The sequence below is a fragment of the Mytilus edulis genome, chromosome 3, assembly GCF_963676685.1.
Source record: "Mytilus edulis chromosome 3, xbMytEdul2.2, whole genome shotgun sequence".
In the NCBI taxonomy this organism is placed as follows: domain Eukaryota; kingdom Metazoa; phylum Mollusca; class Bivalvia; order Mytilida; family Mytilidae; genus Mytilus; species Mytilus edulis.
This window is the reverse complement of record NC_092346.1, coordinates 97,803,495-97,817,749: the sequence shown is the minus strand read 5'-3', so window position 1 is coordinate 97,817,749 and position 14,255 is coordinate 97,803,495. Positions and strand designations below refer to the sequence as shown.

At 31.2% G+C, this 14,255-nt stretch overlaps 1 protein-coding gene across 8 annotated transcripts in view; it reads right to left on the bottom strand.

Annotated features, from left to right (window-relative positions):
• Positions 1-13,985, bottom strand: part of LOC139517906 (ATP-binding cassette sub-family C member 5-like) — a 51,558-nt gene extending 37,573 nt beyond the window's left edge. For 3 of the 8 annotated variants that reach the window (XM_071309407.1, XM_071309405.1, XM_071309409.1), the window contains exons 1-11: positions 13,855-13,985; positions 12,171-12,296; positions 10,069-10,191; positions 9,143-9,301; positions 8,095-8,242; positions 7,521-7,668; positions 6,248-6,333; positions 5,683-5,856; positions 3,622-3,684; positions 2,788-2,872; positions 1,216-1,364 (exon numbers count right to left, since the gene is read on the bottom strand). In XM_071309407.1, coding sequence (XP_071165508.1) covers positions 1,216-1,364; positions 2,788-2,872; positions 3,622-3,684; positions 5,683-5,856; positions 6,248-6,333; positions 7,521-7,668; positions 8,095-8,242; positions 9,143-9,301; positions 10,069-10,191; positions 12,171-12,292 — 1,257 coding nt within the window. In that variant the 5' untranslated portion in view covers positions 12,293-12,296; positions 13,855-13,985. Of the gene's footprint in view, positions 1-252; positions 361-767; positions 876-1,215; positions 1,365-2,787; positions 2,873-3,621; positions 3,685-5,682; positions 5,857-6,247; positions 6,334-7,520; positions 7,669-8,094; positions 8,243-9,142; positions 9,302-10,068; positions 10,192-12,170; positions 12,297-13,168; positions 13,341-13,854 lie in introns of those variants that run through there. The other 5 variants (XM_071309403.1, XM_071309408.1, XM_071309406.1 and 2 more) reach the window with 4 other exon arrangements.
• Between the last annotated feature and the right edge of the window lie 270 nt (positions 13,986-14,255).

Genomic DNA, 14,255 nt, shown 5'->3' with positions numbered 1-14,255 from the left:
TACAAACAAGTGCTAATAAATAATACAAACAAGTGCTATTACAAACCAGCTAGATTTCAGGTAGAAAATCTTAATGATTCCACTATGCAATTATAATGCAGACATTTTTAAAAATACAGCATATTTTCAAAATAACATCAATCTGAAGAGACTAACCAAACTTTCAATATAATTATACTAGTGTCTTTTAAATTTTCTACTAAAAAAAAGAAAAAGTTGGTTGTTGATTATACCAAAACCAATGTTAGTTACCTTAAATCTATTCATTGATACAGAACAATTAACCAAGTGACTAACAATTAATGGAAGTCCGGCTAATGAGTGTCTCATGGCATTAAATATGGCAATCAGTATAAAAGCCTACAAAATAGGTGTTATAGTATACTATGATCAATATCAATGTATTGTAAAGTGTAAGTTTAGTTACAGAAAAAAGAGAGTCTAACATCAAGTGCCACAATTTTACCTTCATTCGTTTCTGAGACACATATCCATTTACTAATTGATCGACCACATGTGGTAAAGCAGCAAGTGGATTTCTCATTGCATTAAAAATAGCTATCAAAACAAAGGCCTGAAAAATTGGTTATAAAATGCATTCCCTTCACCTCTATTCAAAGCTTTGTTTGTCTTATATCACTCTGTTGTCTTGATTATGTAGAGAGCTAAAGAGTCATAGCAATATTTGCATTATAAACAAAGTGAAACCATACAAGATTTTCTACATGCAAAGAATAAAATCAAATATATTTTTTGGTTTTTTTTACCTTACATCGGTCAAGTGAAACCCTGACCTCTGACAAAGCTTTAATGGCAAATGGGATTACCCCTAAAGAAAATCTCATTGCATTAAATATAGCAACAAGTGTAAAGGCCTGAAAAAATAATAATACTGATGTAAATAAGGGAGATAATCAAAATTATAATGATACATGGTAAACCGACTAATTTAAATTCTAAAATGTTTCCTAAATTGACTATAAAAGCTATTGTAACTGATCTTCTATATCACTCAAAATTAAATGGATATTTATCATAGTTGAAAATTTTACTGATATCATTAAGTGTTCATGTTATTGTTTCAGTGCACACATGTTTATGAGTGTGTTTTGGTCTTAACTATATCTTTTTGATATCTGTTGTCTGGGGAAAATTTCAAATAAAATGTGAAGACCAGGTTTTTAAACTTGCCTAAATATTCTTAATTATTCCTACCTGTGTGGCTGTGATGTCATTTCCTGTCATGACATGAGCAGTGATAACAAATATTCCGGAGACTATGGGAACCATAGGTGCTATAGACTGACTAACACTCTGTACAAAGGCTGTCCTTTCTAAGTAACCTCTCTCATGCTTACGGATCTCTAACAAAATAACAATTAGTTATTATACATACAGCTAATAAAAATTATCAGTAACAACATTGTCCTCTCTAAGTAACCTCTCTCATGCTTACGGATCTCTAAAAAAAATAACAATTAGTTATTATACATACAGCTAATAAAAATTATCAGTAACAACATTGTCCTCTCTAAGTAACCCCTCTCATGCTTACGGATCTCTAAAAAAAATAACAATCAATTAATATACATACAGCTAACAAAAATCATCAGAAACAACATACAAAATTTTGAAGAGCATTGGCTGAATATTTTATTAGTTATTGCACAGAAATGAAATTTTCCAATCTATCAAGGACTAAAACTCTTGAGCAACAAAAATGGAAAATCATTGACATGTAGCTTGACTTCCATTTTGTCATCAGTAATACCATATTCAACTTTGAAAAGCATTGGTTGAAAAGTTTAATAAGTAATTATTGCAAGAAACAATACAGTGCAAATTTTCCAATCTTTCAAGAACCATAACTTCTGAACAACAAAATTGAAAATTGTCTATATGAAACATGATATCTATTTTGTCATCAGTTACAACATATCAAAATTTAAAAAGCTTGGGTTGAATGGTTCATAAGTTACTGCACAGAAACTATATAAAGTGGGCTTGACCTTCATTTAATACATTTACAAACTCCAATTACAGGGAATCTAATGATACATGTAGAAAGCTATTTCAGATTTTTTTTCTCTGCTTCTCTGTTCAAGTGTTCAAATGGTGTCCGCCAAGGGGATAATTTATTGGCTTCTATGTTGACTTTATTTGTCAACTATTTATCTACTGAACTAAGATATATAGTGAATGGAATACTGTCTAATTGTCATACAGATTACAATATGTAGGTCAATACAAATATCTTGGCGTTATTTTCCATGATAAAATGATTAACGTGTTGCCACCAAACCATAAGGTAAAGCTGGAAGGAATAATATAAAATAAAATCACAAGTTTAAGGATATTAGATTTTGAGTCAAGTGTTGTACCCATTATTGACTACTGTACAGGTGTTTGGGGATTTAAAACGTACAACTCCATTGAAGCTATACAAAACTGTGTTGTAAGATTCTTTTTGGGATTACACAAACTTGCACCAGTGATTTCTCTAAACAGGGGCATAGGATGGCTGCAGCCCACTTTAAGATCGTGGATTTGTATGATTGGACAAAAAATGACTCACAAATTTTTTTTCTCCATTGAAACTATAACAATTTGAGTCAGTGGAGCTCACAAAGAAAGGATTTTTATTCTAAAGTGAACATGGCCATGGTCAGTTGCTATGAAAATGTAGATGCATACAATAATGAACTATGTAACAAAACTTATGGAATATCATGAAGACAATTGGAATGGTCAAATAGCTACTCTCCCAAAACATATCAAACATCTTACCTGAAATTTTCTTTGCGAATGGTTTCTCCCATGCATACATCTTTATCAATTTTATACAATTCAGTAACTCCGTCATTCGTTGTACCTAATAATCAAAACAAAAGCTTATCAAATTACCTGGGTAAAAGACTTGGTCTTAATTATTAACTTCAAACAACCAGTAACAGATATTTGATTTATTTCAAAATCTTAGAAAGCTTTGGTAACACAACTTTTGTTGTAAATAAACTCTAAGGCATTAGTAGACTAACTAAATATCATCAATTATAAACTGGTCTTATTACAAAAGAAAACTCAAATTTTAAATAAATATACATGCATTAAAGGATATTTGAAAATGCATTACATTTCAATTTCTATATTATTTAAATATACATCAGACTTGTATATCCATCCCCATGTCAATAAACAGCATCAAAGGGTTCAAAATTATGTATAATTCAAATTCTATTGGAATGCATTGAAGCTGATATAAGCTAATTTGTGGTGTGGTTTAACTCATTTTTTAAAACTCAAACTTGCCAACTTTTCAAAATTTCCTTAGGAATTTTAAGTCCTAAAGGAACATATGCTCTTCTAATATTGTCATAAGTGTTTTAATCTTCTACTATATTGTTTGAATGAGTATGTATGTGATTAAATACCCTTTTAACTCATTTGAATGCCTGTGCTTGGGGTGTTTATATAATAAAGACTTTCAAAATTCAGGTCAATATCTCTCATAGGAGAAATCCCCATAAACCATGAAGGTTGGCAGGTCTAAAGGAGGGGGTCTTAACTCAACCTGTTACTACTGTATAAAAAAATTTAAAAAAGTGACTAACTTATACTTACTCTTTTATCAGTGATAGCAATACATTTACGTCTTAGACGAGTTGTAATTCTTGATATAAACCCCTACAATACAATACATGTACAAGTGAAACACTTAGACGAGTTGTAATTCTTGATATAAACCCCTACAATACAATACATGTACAAGTGAAACACTTAGACGAGTTGTAATTCTTGATATAAACCCCTACAATACAATACATGTACAAGTGAAACACTTAGACGAGTTGTAATTCTTGATATAAACCCCTACAATACAATACATGTACAAGTGAAACACTTAGACGAGTTGTAATTCTTGATATAAACCCCTACAATACAATACATGTACAAGTGAAACACTTAGACGAGTTGTAATTCTTGATATAAACCCCTACAATACAATACATGTACAAGTGAAACACTTAGACGAGTTGTAATTCTTGATATAAACCCCTGCAATACAATACATGTACAAGTGAAACAAACACTAAAATGATTGGGTTGCACAGAATGTTTCTCCTAACAATGAAGAATGCATGATAATGAACATTAAAATATATGGAAATATAACTTGTAAACATATCTAAACAGTTCCATACTGGAGGGTGCATATTTTCAAAAGGTGTGCAAACAGTCTGTGAGGTTTCAGGTTCATGATTGAAACTTTAAAAGGTCTAGTATAGGAACAGTTGATTATCCAAAATGTGCTGTCTTTTGTTATTGTAACACTATTCAGTGTCTTTTGTTATTGTAACACTATTCAGTGTCTTTTGTTATTGTAACACTATTCAGTGTCTTTTGTTATTGTAACACTATTCAGTGTCTTTTGTTATTGTAACACTATTCAGTGTCTTTTGTTATTGTAACACTATTCAGTGTCTTTTATAACATAAAATCAGCATAAAATGGCCTACTTTGTAAAATGTCTCCCTATCACATTCCCTGCTGTTTTTTCTGTCTTTAATTTGGATTAGTATTTTAGTAAAAGGGAGAAAATGTCTGTAAATTGACCAATCAGATCTAAGGATCTATCAGTCAAGTTTTTGGTCTGCTTAGAATGAAATAAATAGTGAATAAACCGTTCATATTATTGAATCTGTAACTAGGTACATTAGTCAGCAATATCCAGAAGGATAGCCGGACGGTACAACTCATCATCATCATCATCATACTATTATTCCTATCCATGTTAATCTAAATTTGCAAGGCAATTTCAGAGGAAATCTGCCTTATAAGGTAACTACTGAAAGTAGGTCTTAAAACTAGAGGCTCTTAAGAGCCTGTGTCGCTCACCTTGGTCTATGTGCATATTAAACAAAGGAAACAGATGGATTCATGACAAAATTGTGTTTTGGTGATGGTGATGTGTTTGTAGATCATACTTTACTGATCATTCTTGCTACTTACAATTTTCTCTATCTGGAATGAACTTGGCCCTTTAGTTACAGAGAAAAACATTTTGTAAAAACTTACCAAAATTTACCCAATTAATGAAAATTGTTAAAAATTGACTATAAAGGGCAATAACTCCTTAAGGGGTCAACTGACCATTTTGAGCATGTTGACTTATTTGTAGATCTAACTTTGCTGAACATTATTGCTGTTTACAGTTTATCTTTATCTATAATAATTTTTAAGATAATAACTGAAAACAGACAAAATTTCCTTAAAATTACCAATTCAGGGGCAGCAACCCAACAACCCATTATCCGATTCATCTGAAAACTTCAAGGCAGATAGATCTTGGCTTAATAAACAATTGCACACCTTGTCAGATTTGCTTTAAATGCTTTGGTTTCAGAGTTATAAGCCAAAATATACATTTTACCCCTATGTTCTATTTTTAGCCATAGCCGCCATCTTGGTTGGTTTCGGCAGGTCACCGGACACAATTTTCAAATTGGATACCCCAATGATGATTGTGGCCAAGTTTGGTTAAATTTGGCCCAGTAGTTTCAGAGGAGAAGATTTTTGTAAAAGTTAACGAAGACGGATGACAACGGAAGACGGACGACGGACGCCAAGTGATGAGAAAAGCTCACTTGGGCCTTTGGGCCAGGTGAGCTAAAAAATGCATACCATGAATGGATAAAAAGCAAGAAAAGTAGCACTGCCAACTAAAGCCCATGGCCCTATAAGGAATGCTGTATATATTGTCCCATAGATTAATACAACAGGTCCACCAAATAATAGGGGTCCAATGGCACAGGCATCAAACAAACGTTGACCATCATTACTACATATGTTGACCAGCTAAAATGGATTAAATATTATATGTCATACATTTTCTTCTCCAAAAAAGTTAGGAAAAATATTTGTAATGAAAAAGACTTATGTTCATACATGTATATATTTTGAAATTACTAAGTGTATTATATTTGGCACTTTAAAAAGTATTTTTCTAAAATGTATAAGTGGAAACTTTGTACAATTTCTATGAGAAGGCAACTCAAAAGGTAATGGAACCGAAATTTCATATCTTCAGAAGGTCATTATATAATCTTCAATAAGATGTCCCTCAATATAGAACAAGTTTTTTGTATTGTTTAATTTCAGATCTGTCCTCTTAATGTGAAAGTTAAATGGCAACAAAGGGAGGTAAATCTCTACCACAAAAGGATATCTATTCTCTAGGATAATTTACCTCTCCAACGGTCTTGTCTTTTAATCCTCTTAGTTTCAATATTTTTTTATATAGAAGACTTAAAGCTCCGCCCCTCATTCTAACACCTGTAGAAAATTAACAGAAAAATCAATGAATACTAGAAAATTAACATGTCAGCAAGCACCCCTGTTGCACAATTTTGTGTGAGGTACATAAACAAATTATAAATATAGATAATAAATCAATACATATTCATGTTAAAGTTTTCCTATATGGTGATGCAGGGAAATAATTCAGAACATATTCTTCCTAAATATATAGTTTACATGGATTATGAATTTTCTGTCTATTATGATCCTTATTTCTAAAATAATGCCCCATAAATAACTTTATCAGTTGTCCCACTGTCTACATCATTCTGCTCAGCTCTTAATAAAATTGCATATCACGGCTTTGTGACGTTAAATAGATGACCCGGCCATATTAACTTTGACCTGGACATATCAGCGACATCATAATGTTTGAACCGACGTTGATTAGTTTGACCCGACGTAATTAAGTCATCTTCTGGTTGCTGGTGAAACTAAGAAAACACTTCCATTTAAGACACAAATACAGCCCGATAAATCGAGTATCAGATTATCTACATATTGATATTGTAAAATGTCAGCTGCTCGACACAATTTGAAGGCTTTTTGATCTCGTTCGCTGCGCTCACTCAACAAAAACCTTCATATTGTGACTCGCAGCTGATATTTTACAAAATCAACATGCAGACAACATAATCAGTACTTTGACACCAGGAATTAATGCAGGATAGTATATCATATCTAAAATCAAATTTAGTAAAATTCTTACATAAAAATGTTAAACACAATTTTTCCCTCAAATAAAAAAAAAGTTTAACACAATTTTTTTAACAACTAAAACTAAGTTTTTTTAACCTAATTTAAGTTCAATATTGGCATATTTCAAAAGTAGATGAAAATACATGTTTCAACTAACAGAACTGCATTTGATGTTGTATATTTCAATCTCTTAAAATAAACACTGATTCAAAAATTAAAAGTGGTATTTAGAGCTTGAGATAACATATACAAAAGCACTACACCTTTACAATTTCTGTTCATGAATGTTCAACTTGATAATGATTGTTATTTTAGATTGGAGAAAATACTAGTAAGGTATTTCTTCAATAAAATATTTAAATTTTCTTGTATGGGGTAATTTTAAGGTAATAACTAAGTTTGAAAATATATTTTTTTTTAAGTAAACAAACTTTTCATCATTTTTAATATACAATGTGACTTACCTGTTTTATAATTGAGAACCCAGCCAATAGCAAATAGCATAGACCTACAAAACTCCATTCCAGATATGGCCGCTACTAATAACATACCATAGCCCAGACTCATGTTACCCTTAGATAGGTCAGTTAGTAACTGACGCATTACAAATGCCTGTCAAAACAAACATACAACTAAAGTAATGCAATCCTTAAAATAGTGTAATTATGCTTAATCCGTAAATCTTATTTTCAAGGCTGGAAAAAATGTTGTGATACGAATTCAAAGAACAGTAATCAGTGTTTTGAATAAAAAGGTTACATGACATATTTATTTTACAAGAAAGATCATAAAACATTCATTAAGCCTGCATTAGTCATGTTAGTAGTGTTTGAGTCATACTCATATTAGAATTATGATTTCTTCAGAATCAATTCCATCAAATTTTGAAAATACACAAAAAATGGCCTAGGTTAAATTAGAAAACAGTACAACAGAGAACTTTACATTGATCATTAACCAATACATGCCTTTGAGCTGACCTATTGGTATTGTTTAAGAACTAATTCTATTTTCGTATAATTCTTAGATTACACTTACAGGAGCAGCAAAGCTGAATGTTACAGACAACATAATGGTCAGGGCTCCAATAATCACTCTAGTCCTCGTAGCCCTCCAAATTACTCTAGAAAACGAAGCTTTATCAGGTCCTTTCTTAGCTAACTCTTCCATCCATAACTTTTCTAGTCTAAAAAAGGTCAAGAGAGTATACAGAATTACATCAAATATAATGTCAATTGTGCTATATACAGATCTTTTTACATATCAAATCATGGGTGTCTATCTTCAATGCTTCTGACATTCAGCTATTCAGAATATTGTAAAATATAGAAACAAACAAACTTTAATTAAGGTTTTCTCATTGAACTGTTTTATATTTATCTGTCAGAGCCTTTTATAACTGATTATGCAACATATGATTTGCTCATCGTTGAAAGCTATATGGTGACCTATAGTTGTTAATTTCTCTGTCTGACATTTGGTCTCTCGGCATTTGAACAGTTGTCTCATTGGCAATCATATCACATCTTCTTTTTTATATTTGTTTTAAGGAGGTAGACCTAGGTTAAGGGAAATAACTCTTTAAATCAGTCAAGCGTTTGTAAAAGTCAAGTTCACCAATGTATTTTAAGCATTTACCTGAAACAGATTGAAAATAATCTATGTAACCTAGAAGCTTAGAATATGTTTTTGAAAATGGTTGACACAAAAGTACTGATGATTTTAAGAGTTATTTCCCTTAACCTAGGTCTACCACCTTAATTGGACATTGTTGAAAAATATAGTTTTATTTAAATTTGTACAATTAAATTACAGTTAATATCATTATTAGTCCATTTTTGTACAATTCTGTAAATTCAGAAATTATTGTGTGCATTTATTATTGCGGTTTTGTCATTTTAGACTAAAATGCGATTTGAATTTTTTCAATATCGCAATAATACTTTTTTTATTTCATATAAAAAAATAAAATGTGAGTATAAATCATTGTGACTATTATAACCCTTTCACTGTATTCACACTAATAAAAACATTGCAATAATTTCTGAATTTACAGTTACGTACTGCTATAAATGTGGATACTCACCTTTCACCATTGATCTCTGCTCTGTCAATATCACTGCATCTCATATGTGCCAGAAACCCCTCCCCCTTTTTATATAGCTTCCATATAATTGGAGTCAGCCATGCATATGTTAACAAAGATAACAATCCTGCAGTTCCTTCTGGGATCTCATCTTTAGGACTGAAATGTAGATTTAAATAAAATTACTGAGTTTACAAACAGTTAAGTATGCTGTTAGATAATATTGACTTGACTGATGTCAAAGCTGTCAATATGAAACTTATAATTATTGTATGTTCTTTAATGTGTCTTCTTGCACACTGCATATTTAGAATTTACAGAAAAGATTGGTTAGAATGTTTTGTGAACAAGCAAATTCAGACCCAGCATGTCATTCTAGCACAATTTTAAGTTAATATTTATATTACATTTAATAACCTGTTTTTTCAGATATGCATGATACATATCAAAAAGTAAAATGAATAACCCTTATTCTAATGCAACAACGTTTGTAACGTTCATTTTGATTGGATAATGTCACTTTTTTACATGGCATCAATGAACAATTGATGCTATGGGACGTACGCGCAAGCGCTGACGGCATTTGACAGATTTTTATTACATGTTTTAACGTGATTCTGTCAGTTTCATTAGAATGGAGATAACAATATTGTATTTTAAGCTCCAACGGCATCAATTGGGGATTTGATGGTTGCAAATAGCTGTTTACTGTCTCCCCTAAAGCGTCGCCAGTAAACTTAATTTGCAACCATCAAATCCCCAATTGATGCTGTCGTGCTTAAAATACAATACAGTTATCTCCTAAATGGTAAAAGAAGTTTTAATGTAATCATGGACTTCAACTGTGTAAACAGAATTCTGCAAATGCAGCAACTTGAGACATGTATTTTAACAACAAGGAAATAATTTGATAATTTCTATTTTACCTTTTCTCAAATCTGATTGGTTTAAGATATTTGACAGAATTCCTGTATTTCTTCAGCCCTTGATGTTTTCTGTACTGACTTAGATCTACAGTTGACTCAAGCTGGCATTCAATATCTAACAAACTAAAATAATAAGAAGCTGGCATTCAATATCTAACAAACTAAAATAATAAGAAGCTGGCATTCAATATCTAGCAAACTAAAATATTAAGAAGCTGTTTGATTTCTTTTCAATAAAAATGATAAGTTGATTGCTTATCCTTATGTTTATAAAATAACTGCCACTTATAGGTGGTTAAACTTTAAAACAAACAAAATCTGCAATTTGATACTCTAATCCATGGTTGTCATTTGTTTAAGTGTTAAATATTTGCTTTTCATTCATTTTTTGTACATAAATAATGCCATCAGTTTTCTCATTTGAATTGTTTTACATTGTCATTTCGGAGCCTTTTATAGCTGACTATGCGGTATGGACTTTGCTCATTGTTGAAGGCCGTACGGTGACCTATAGTAATTTCCATGTCATTTTGGTCTCTTGTGGAGAGTTGTCTCATTGGTAATCATATCACATCTTCTTTTTTTATATTAGTCATCCCTTTGGTAGCCTAGGTAATATAGTTGTATCATTATTTTTGCTTTTGGTCTTCCATTGTGGTACATGGTTTAGAGGTAACCTTATCCATTATTGATTTATATAATATACTTCCAACTACAACAAAACTAGACAATTTTGTATGTTTCATGACCTCTCGCTCTGAATTATTAAGAATCAGAAGTAAAATCAAAGTGCTTGTAAGCACTGAGGGTAAAGATTGCTTTGAATTATCACTGGGAAGTAAACTTTAGTATTGACAATTTGCATTGTATAAAGCATTGGTTGCAGTTGCAGATTCAACTACAATTCTGGACAAAGAAAGATAATTCCAAGTTTTAAAGATGACTTTCACAATGACATCATGGATATTTTCTCGACAATTATAACATCATTTTGTAACTTGAATATCTGAGCATATGTTTCATTGATAAATTTCTGGAAATGTTCAAGGATTGGATGTATAGAATGTAATTTTCAATGCAATATATTTTGAGTATCTCAATTAGTAGTGATAAACCTTGGAAGATTTAGATATCAAGTCAGACCCATAGGGTTTTATTGCTTTTCATGTAATCTTTACCCAAAAAAGCTAGATAAAGCTGGTATTCATAATGTGTGCTACTTCTTTAATAGCAGTCGTACCATGGTCAATGAACATCTCAGCTTACACATGTTACATGGATAAGAAATTTAGCATTTGAGGGTTTTTAGTCAGGCGCTACTGAGGTATTCCCCATTCCAAAATTAAGTTTTCTGATCAGGAAAGGTTGACAAGTACTGAGTTTTAAAGGGAATGTGCTGAAACTATGGTTCATAGTAAATTCAGATCCTATTGTCATGATTGTTATCTAGTACAAATTATCATCTGTCTGATATGTAATAATTATACCTCTGTCTGATATGTAATAATTATACCTCTGTCTGATATGCAATAATTATACCTCTGTCTGATATGTAATAGTTATACATCTGTCTGATATGTAATAATTATACGTCTGTCTGATATGTAATAATTATAGATTATCGTTGATCATCTCAATGAGATTTATTTTCTCGCTTGAGCCGGTACGACAAAAGTGAGAAAAGCAATTGAGTTGAGATAACCAATGATAATCTGGTTATCGCTATTTTACCTATGACAGCGATGTCAATCTCATGTCAATTGCCTTAGCAACGCCACATGCCTCCTTAGTTTCTAGCGATAGTTTTCCATCTCAAGTGCGTAGCATGATATGAAAAAATATCACAAAAAAAGATGAAAGGAAAAGGGCACAAAATATCTATAATTATACCTCTGTCTGATATGTAATAAAAATATCTCTTTCCGATATGTAATAATTATACCTCTGTCTGATATGTAATAATTATACCTCTGTCCAATATGTAATAATTATACCTCTGTCTGATATGTAATAGTTATACCTCTGTATGATAAGTAATAATTATACCTCTGTCTGATATGTAATAATTAAACCTCTGTTTGATATGTAATAATTATATATACCTATCTATTTCCTCATCATCATCCACAAGATCATCCTCTGTGGATGGAGATCCAGGATGCTGGTCCAATTCTTTTTCAGCCAACAACTTGGCAGATATATCTTGATCGTCTTTATCAGACATTGTTCTGAAACAAAATACATATAGAACTTACAACTTGGCAGACATCTTAAGAATATAGGACATTGTTGTCCAACACACGAAACAAAGTGCATGAACATTTTACATGTACAATGTAGGTATTTAAAACTAACATCTGATACACCAATGATGGTACATTGTACATGTACAATGTAGGTATTTAAACTAACATCTGATACACCAATGATGGTACATTGTACATGTTGCCTTTGTTGGTAAAGTCAGGAAATCAAACAACATATATTACCGACCGATCAGTTTTCAGTAAATTTAAACTAAGTGCGCATTCCCTAGCAATTGAAAGAGGGCGCTGTACCAACATTGAAAGAAGTAAATGCATTTGCTTATCCTGTAACAGACAAGAAATTGAGGATGAATACCATTTCTTCTCAATCTGTCCATGCTATAAATCATTAAGGGATACATATATACAAAATATAAATAAAAATCTTAATTTCAATTTTATTAAGTTGCAGTCTACTATAACACTAAATCATTTGACTGAACTTCTAAATAGCAGTCTACTAGTCATTATAAAAATCACCATAAAGTATATTAATGATTGTCTTTTATTAAGAACATCTGTATAACTTTTTTTTAATATGCAACTTATTTTTGTTTGTGTTCTTTTTTTAATTGTTCATGAACATTAACAATGTGTTAACTGTTGATATTTATAGCCTTTTTCTTCTTCGCTGTGAATACCACTGTCACGTACTCTAATATAATTATAATCAATTTAACTATTGTCAGTTTATTGTCTTAATTTTGTATGCCATAACCATTTCATGTAAATGTGTTTGTGCGAATAAAATATTGTCTATTGTCTATATTTACAGCTATATAAAAAAAACTTACTGCACATGTACTTCAATTTTTCTGTACTAAAACTCAGTATAGATTCAAATAATTGTGAACTTTCCACTAGGAAGGTATTTAAATGTAATAGTTTAGTCAATCAACTCATATATATATATATACATCAAGTTTGCATAACACCTTCTGGCTTCAGCTCTAAATTCAATATGTTAACTAGAACTTTAAAAAACTTTTAATGTTAAAGGGCATTATCTAGAACGTTATGTCATTGTATGTCAACTATTTTCAGTCATTCAAGTAGTCATTTATTTACATTTTTTAAATGGCAGTATTGCAATCTACCTCTTGACCTTTAATGTGACAATAACTGAAAGATAACCTATTTCGCAGAAACTGATAATTTTATCTTTGGGAAAACCCCTTTTTCAATTTTTAAAAACTTTTTTAAGTAGTGTTGTGTAGTGATAACTTTCGAAAAACAACTAGTATCCAATGACCTATATCAATTCCCATTTAATTTTAATATTTCTGACTTTATGCTATGTAAAAACAATTGTGGTGTGCCGTCTTACAGACAAACATGTACTGTAACTGTCTAAACGTAAGCCGGAGGCTATGGACAGGTGGTCTGTAATGTACATGTTCATCCTGTTACATGATACATATAAGTAAATGTAGGCGTATTTTGTCATTTCTAGAAATCCAACGTTTTCATTTAAGCTTACCATATAATTTTGTCTTGCTTTCTACCTTAATCAGGAAACTATTTTCCACAATTCAGAAACACAAGTCATAATCCCAAGTCCAAAAAGAAAGTAAACATTTGTTAAATCATAAATTCCAATCAATTACGGTTAAGCTGTGTATTTTTATACCGGATATATCGATATGGTCCAGTTTCAAGATATGGAGGTTTTATAAATGGGGGTATCTTGATCACGAATAACGATAACAAAATAATAGGCCAAATAACTTGAATGTTAAAAAAAACTTTGAAACATGACGATGAAAATTGACAACTTTAAATTGCAAATTTATTTCAAAGAAGGTTTTGAACAATTTAGGCAGTGGCTATCTTTGGCGGCCTGATTAAAGTCTCTTAATTCAAGCCGGAGAAAAACTTAAA